At 28.6% G+C, this 6,000-nt stretch overlaps 1 protein-coding gene across 1 annotated transcript; it reads left to right on the top strand.

Annotated features, from left to right (window-relative positions):
- Positions 1 to 713: 713 nt before the first annotated feature.
- On the top strand, positions 714 to 5,922 carry LOC113869861. Its single transcript, XM_027506362.1, has 7 exons — positions 714 to 1,069; positions 1,926 to 2,207; positions 2,378 to 2,512; positions 2,744 to 2,800; positions 3,233 to 3,367; positions 4,541 to 4,606; positions 5,639 to 5,922. Exons 2-6 carry the CDS (start codon positions 1,932 to 1,934, stop codon positions 4,604 to 4,606), a joined length of 669 nt encoding a protein of 222 aa, XP_027362163.1. The 5' UTR covers positions 714 to 1,069; positions 1,926 to 1,931; the 3' UTR covers positions 5,639 to 5,922.
- The last annotated feature ends 78 nt before the right edge of the window (positions 5,923 to 6,000 follow it).

Genomic DNA, 6,000 nt, shown 5'->3' with positions numbered 1-6,000 from the left:
TATCTCTAATATCTTAATTCAAAATATGAAAATACCATAAAATGCTCAAAATAAAATGTAAGAGACAGTTAATAACAAGAATTAATTTAAAATTATAAATAGCAGTGAATTTTGTGTATTGTTTGGATAATGTTAAATTAAATTATTTTTAAAAAAATTAAAAAGTAAAGATATATTGTATAATTTAAATATTTAATAAATTTAAAAAGTAAATATTTTAATTATTAATAATAATATTTTATTATATTAAATATGAATAAATTGAATAAGTTAAATAAATAAAATATTTATATTAAAAAATAAATTTACATTAATTAAAAATAAATGCTTAATAAAAGAGAAGCACATGGTATAATGATTCAAACAAATATTTTATTATATTAAATATGACTAAATTAAAGAGATAAAATATTTATGATAAAAAAATTAATTAATATAAAAAAGTAAATTGCTAATGCACAAGTCAAGAAGTCCCATAGAATAATTAACTAAAAAATATTTTAATTTAAGATAGCACTTAAAAATACTTTATTTGACTATAATGACTCCCATTTTACATATAAAAGTAGATTAAACAGAAGGAATTAGAACTATAGGAAAAATTCGAATCCAAAAAGAAAAAAAGAAAAAGAACTAATGGAAAAATTAAATATATAATGACCTAAACAAATTGTGATGATTGCTAAATAAGGATAAAATCAAGCGTAATCCATACAACGGAGAAACCTTGAGAGACTATGAATTTGCTTGAAACAACTCTTTTGAGGAACGGAACAATAGCGTACAAGCTATCTTCCTCTTTTGTTTGAACGTGAGTGACTACCCATGGTATCATTGTTACATAGTACAACCTGGTCGTTAGAAAACACGTGCAAGCTACAACGTGAGACCGTTAAGTTGTTGTCTCAAGGCACAAACGTGTTTCCAATTGATTGCACATTTTACTTCACCCATATTTAAAAATCTATCAAACACAACGAGTAGTGTGTAATTGCTCCCTATTACATCTTTTGTGTCTTTGCTTCTTCTCTCTTTCATAGTTTCACAGACTTTACCCAATACCAACCAGGTTTGTTGTTTGTCTGCTATATTAACCGTTTTCTATTTAGGATTAGCTTATTTATCTATTTATGAGTATTGTAGATGAGACTCAATGTACTTAATTTATAGCAGGTAATAAAAATTGTTATTTTTGGATAAGTAACTAGGAATTTAAGACAATGTTTTATGCTTTAATTGTTGGTTTCAAATTCATGGACTTGTGTATTCATATATCTTTGGAAAATGGAAAACAAGGAAAGGAAATATGAAGGCAACTTTTCAGGCGCCAGAAGACAATTATTAAGCAGAAAAAGGCATAATTGTTATTAGCTTTTGCTATTTTATTATCAATGATTAATCAATTGTCCTTCTAATAATATCTCTGCACTGCACATTTGACTGATGAAGATTCTCTTCAAGTTGGAGACCTTTCATTTATCTAATCTACGTTTGGTAGCAGGGGCATAGTTGTTGATAATTCCAGAGCCATGATCTTTTCTACTGAAAAATTGAAAATCAGATTATGAAAGTAAGGTGGGAAAAGATAAAAAGATTTTATCGTATGAAGGAAAAACACAATTTTTTGTCAGAAAGCTTCCATTCTCTTTTTCTTTTCTGTGGTACTTAAGTAGAATAAAGGGAAAAACATAAGATGTAGGCATGTAGCTTGGCGATGTAAGAAAAATATATCCCTAAATGATATTGCTTTTGTATTATTATACCTTTTCTTGACCCAAAAAATATAAGTAATAATTGCCTCAAAATGCAATCCCATTAACTTTTATTTCTATAATGGGATGCTTATCTTTCTTGAGTTTTAGAAGTTTTTCAAGTAGCTGCCAATAACAATGTTTCCTTGCATTTTTTAATGATACACTGCACAGGGAACAATGCACACTATGTCCTCCCATCACTATACTTGGCCCATCAGAGTTCTGGATCTTGACAAAGCAACTACTAAGAAGGTTCCTTCTTTAGGATATTTCGGCCATTATTCTCCCTCAAGAGTATTAGGTTTCAACAATGTTGGATACCTGGCTCATAGATGTCACCAAAGTGCCAAGAAATGTGGTCCAATCTTTTCCAGGACAGTGAATGAAGGTGTGAATTCCAGTGACCCAGATGACCCTGATAAGAACAAATCTCACAATAGTGGAAGTGGAGGAGTATGTTAAATTTTAATTTCCATTTTTTATGTAATATATTGCATTCTAAAATATATTACCATGTGTATTTTATTTAATATGTGTAGCTTAAAATGTAATGGAGAAGTCCATTACTTCTCCATTGCTATGGAAAATTCTAATGTTTTTTTTTTTCCTGAAATATGCTTCAGGTGAATGATCACATGATTAGAGAAAATCTAGAGAAAATAGTTGGTATGGATGATTCCACTTTTAGTGGATTTGACCTTGCAACTCTTATTAGGAACAAATATGGGAGGTCTTATGATGTTCAGTTGGTAAAGAAGGTATGCTTTTAGACAAGTGAAAAAACATACAAGATTAACTTCCTGAGTTTTGCATGACAAAGTTTCCCTATAAACAGATGGATATTCTGACTATATCCTAAATTCCAGTTTAATATACAGTTAGGTTTGTTTTATCCATTTGTTGCTGACAAACATGTGTATGTCTTTCTCTCTCCTATTTTTTCCGTAGTTTGGTTTTCCTCATTTTGCTGTTGCATATTATTGTACTAGGAATTCATGGGAAGAAATCTCCTTGCTCTGAATGTCATGTGGAAGTACATGGAGCAGGTACTAAACTTTGTGCTACACCTTGTGGTTACTTTGTTTAGCGATACATTACTTAAGTATATTTGTTCTGATTAAAATATGCAACTTACGAAAGAAGTATGGGACAAAGAGCAATGAAAACAACTTGTCCCCTGAATGAATTTAGAAAGGATCAAGAAGAGAACAGAAATAAAAGCATAATTGCAATTTGATAGTGTGCTTATGTATTACTAGTGTGACTGAAATGTACTACTGGTCCTAGAAACACTCTAAAATCTCAAGTATGAGAGGTTTCTTTGCAAGGTATGTGAAGAGGCTTATCATGGTTGTTCTTACCAAATCCATTGCCTCCTTAACACGAAAATAAAGATTGAAAACAACCAATAAAGATTGTGAAGAGACTATTCATATAAATTATATTTCAGTGTGTCTATTGATTATGTTTGCATTTAGAGATCCTTCCCATTGACTGAAGAAGAGTACATTATGAGGCTTGATAATGTGGCTGACACATTGAAATGTTGGGGAGCTGTCTCACATATTCGGAACAGCTTAACAAAATCTAAAGAAAGACCTCGTATAGGAAAGGTAAAATGACTCATGCTTTCATCAATCGTATGTATGATTGTCTATGTGCTATCCTTGAAGTTTGGTTAGCTGATGTACTATATATCATTAAACAAACCAGAAGGCACAACTCAACAAAACAAAACAGACAAAGACTACTACTAAAAATTAAAAATAAATAAATAAATCTTTTTGGAATAAACCTTTTCTAGAAATTAATTTCCAGCATCATTAGTTTGAAATAAATTTTTAGAATTAGAATTCTATGCTTCCTCGAAATCTTAAATTTGAAAACTTATTTTTGAAAATGGTTAATAATTCTTAAAGTGTTATTAATAATAATTTAATTTTCTATTTTTTTATTTTCATTGAAGAATCTTCTTCGTCAAAACTTCACTCTCTCTTTATTACGTTTTTCTTCTTCATTGCTCAAAGTTTTCTTGTTCTTTCATAATCATATTCTTTAAGCATATTTTAAGCATCTTACTCTCCAAGTAAATTTAATGATTTTGAATGCATTATATAATGCTTAATTTATCATTAAGAATTGGCGTTTTTGTTAGAATTATTAATTTTTCAAGATATAAAAGTTTATGAAATTAGAATTCAAAACTTTCAAAAATAAGTTTTCAGAATTAAGAATTAAGATTTTACACATTCAGAAATTAATTTACAGAAATAATTTTTTTTTCTGAAAATTAGAAAAATATTAATGAAGTGTAAAAAGAGAAAAATAGGAGGTGAAAAAATCAACTCCTAATGAATTCAGGCCATATTGGGTCAGCAAACAGGCCTGGTTAGGCATTTGGGTCACCATTAATCCACCTCTCGTTCCATTTCAGAACCCTCAAACATATATCCCTGATACCAATTTTTATCACCACATCTGTGTTTTAATCTACTAAACTTAAACTTAGTCCTATTTATTCACAACATTTCAAATTTGTTGCATCTCCACAGGTCTTTTCAAATACATTCAAGTAACAGCATATATCGCACATCTTTTGAACTAAATATGGCTGCTTCTTTCTTTATGTTTAAAATACCCTTTTTTTTTACGTATGTCTAATGTTTAAGAATATAGTAATTGTATTTTATTTTTTGATATTTTGTCAGTATAAATTTGTTTATATTGTAAAAATTGTTATTAAAAATATTGTCAAAAGGATCAAAGTAAACTAAACTCTGTTGCAGGCAGTGAGCATTTTTATAGATATTGACGAGTCTGGTGGTCGTTCAAACGAGTGGATATACAAATAGGTACATTTATTATTAGAAATTCTTCTTCAGTCAGTTTCTAGATTCCAGCAGGATGCAAACTCCATGCATTGGGAATTATTAATTACATTTGGATTCTGACAAATCTGTACAGTACTCTAAAGCATATATATATATATATATATATATTTGGTTTTTCCTTTTTTTAACCTAAAGTTGTGTTTGATAAAAAATGTGTCAAACTTTGGTGAAGAAAAATCAAATGGGGCTGGAGGAGAGAGGAAGGGTTTTGTGCCAACACAAGGGTTTTAAGTGTGATGTAAACACAGTTAAAATAAAGCATATGGAAAAAACTTAAATCTCTAAGAAGACTTAGAAATAATTAATAATAAACTTCCATGATTAATATAAATTTTAGGTGGAATTACTTGTGCTTAAAAGAGATGCTATAGAGATACCTGCTTAATTTTAGAATAAATAGAAAAATAATAGAAAACTTAATTTTAAAAATGTAAAAATAGTTAAATAATTATTCTAAAATTATTTTCATCACATAAATACTTTCTAACTAATATAATAAGTTCTTAGGTCATATTTATTCATTAACTAATTAAAAACATATTTTATTGTTTTTTAAGCTCACCTTGATTGCTCTAAACATACACTTTTAAAATTACTTTTTTAAAATTAAAAATTACTGTCAAATCTTAAATATTATATCATAAAAAAATTTTAAATAACTGTCTTCAAACTTTTTATGTATCACTTTGAAAAAATTAAATAAACACTCAAACAATAATAGAAAACTAGATTATGTGAAATTGAGGATGTTATAGCTACCACATATTAAGAGACATCTCAATCTGACTCGTTTGGTATTGCTTCTCCTCCATCATCACCTATACGTCAAGGAAAATGGAAGAGAGCACGCCAAAGAAAATTAGGAAAGTACATGTCAAACGAGAGAGTCGTGTCATTAGCGACAAAATTGTAAGTATTTAACAATATATTATTAAAAAACATTATATTGTATTTAATTTTACTAAATATTTTTTTATTGTTTATATTTTGTAGGATGCCTTAATAGAGCAAAGTTCAAAGTGAATGTTTACACTTGTTAGACGTCATCAAATGTTGCTATTGGACGACTCGAGCACCTCGGTTGTATTCATATTGTTGGACAAGGTGTAGGCACTCGATAATACTTCAAGTCAAGTAGTGGCCATGTTTTAGGAGTAGTTCCAATACTTCCTTACATCTTTGATGGAAAAATATATTCATGTTAGTATAAATTGATATATATGATATGTAAACTATTAGTTGACAAGTATTTTAATAAACTTACACATTAATAGTGTCTTTTAAATCTTTAATGTCTTGAAAGGTGCTTATCTAAAGAGAAAGAAGCCTACATTGATATATCCATATGTATGTAA

This window comes from Abrus precatorius, unplaced genomic scaffold (assembly GCF_003935025.1).
Source record: "Abrus precatorius isolate BTA unplaced genomic scaffold, Abrus_2018 Scaffold6, whole genome shotgun sequence".
In the NCBI taxonomy this organism is placed as follows: domain Eukaryota; kingdom Viridiplantae; phylum Streptophyta; class Magnoliopsida; order Fabales; family Fabaceae; genus Abrus; species Abrus precatorius.
This window is presented reverse-complemented; position numbering and strand designations above follow the sequence as displayed.

What these genes read in the sequence shown, in the direction of transcription:
- LOC113869861 (XM_027506362.1), top strand. Translation starts at nt 1,932, where the DNA reads ATGCACACTATGTCCTCCCATCACTATACTTGGCCCATCAGAGTTCTG. An exon ending in TGTGGAAGTACATGGAGCAG is followed by an intron (nt 2,801 to 3,232) that starts GTACTAAACTTT and finishes GTTTGCATTTAG; the next exon opens with AGATCCTTCCCATTGACTGA. An exon ending in AAAGACCTCGTATAGGAAAG is followed by an intron (nt 3,368 to 4,540) that starts GTAAAATGACTC and finishes ACTCTGTTGCAG; the next exon opens with GCAGTGAGCATTTTTATAGA.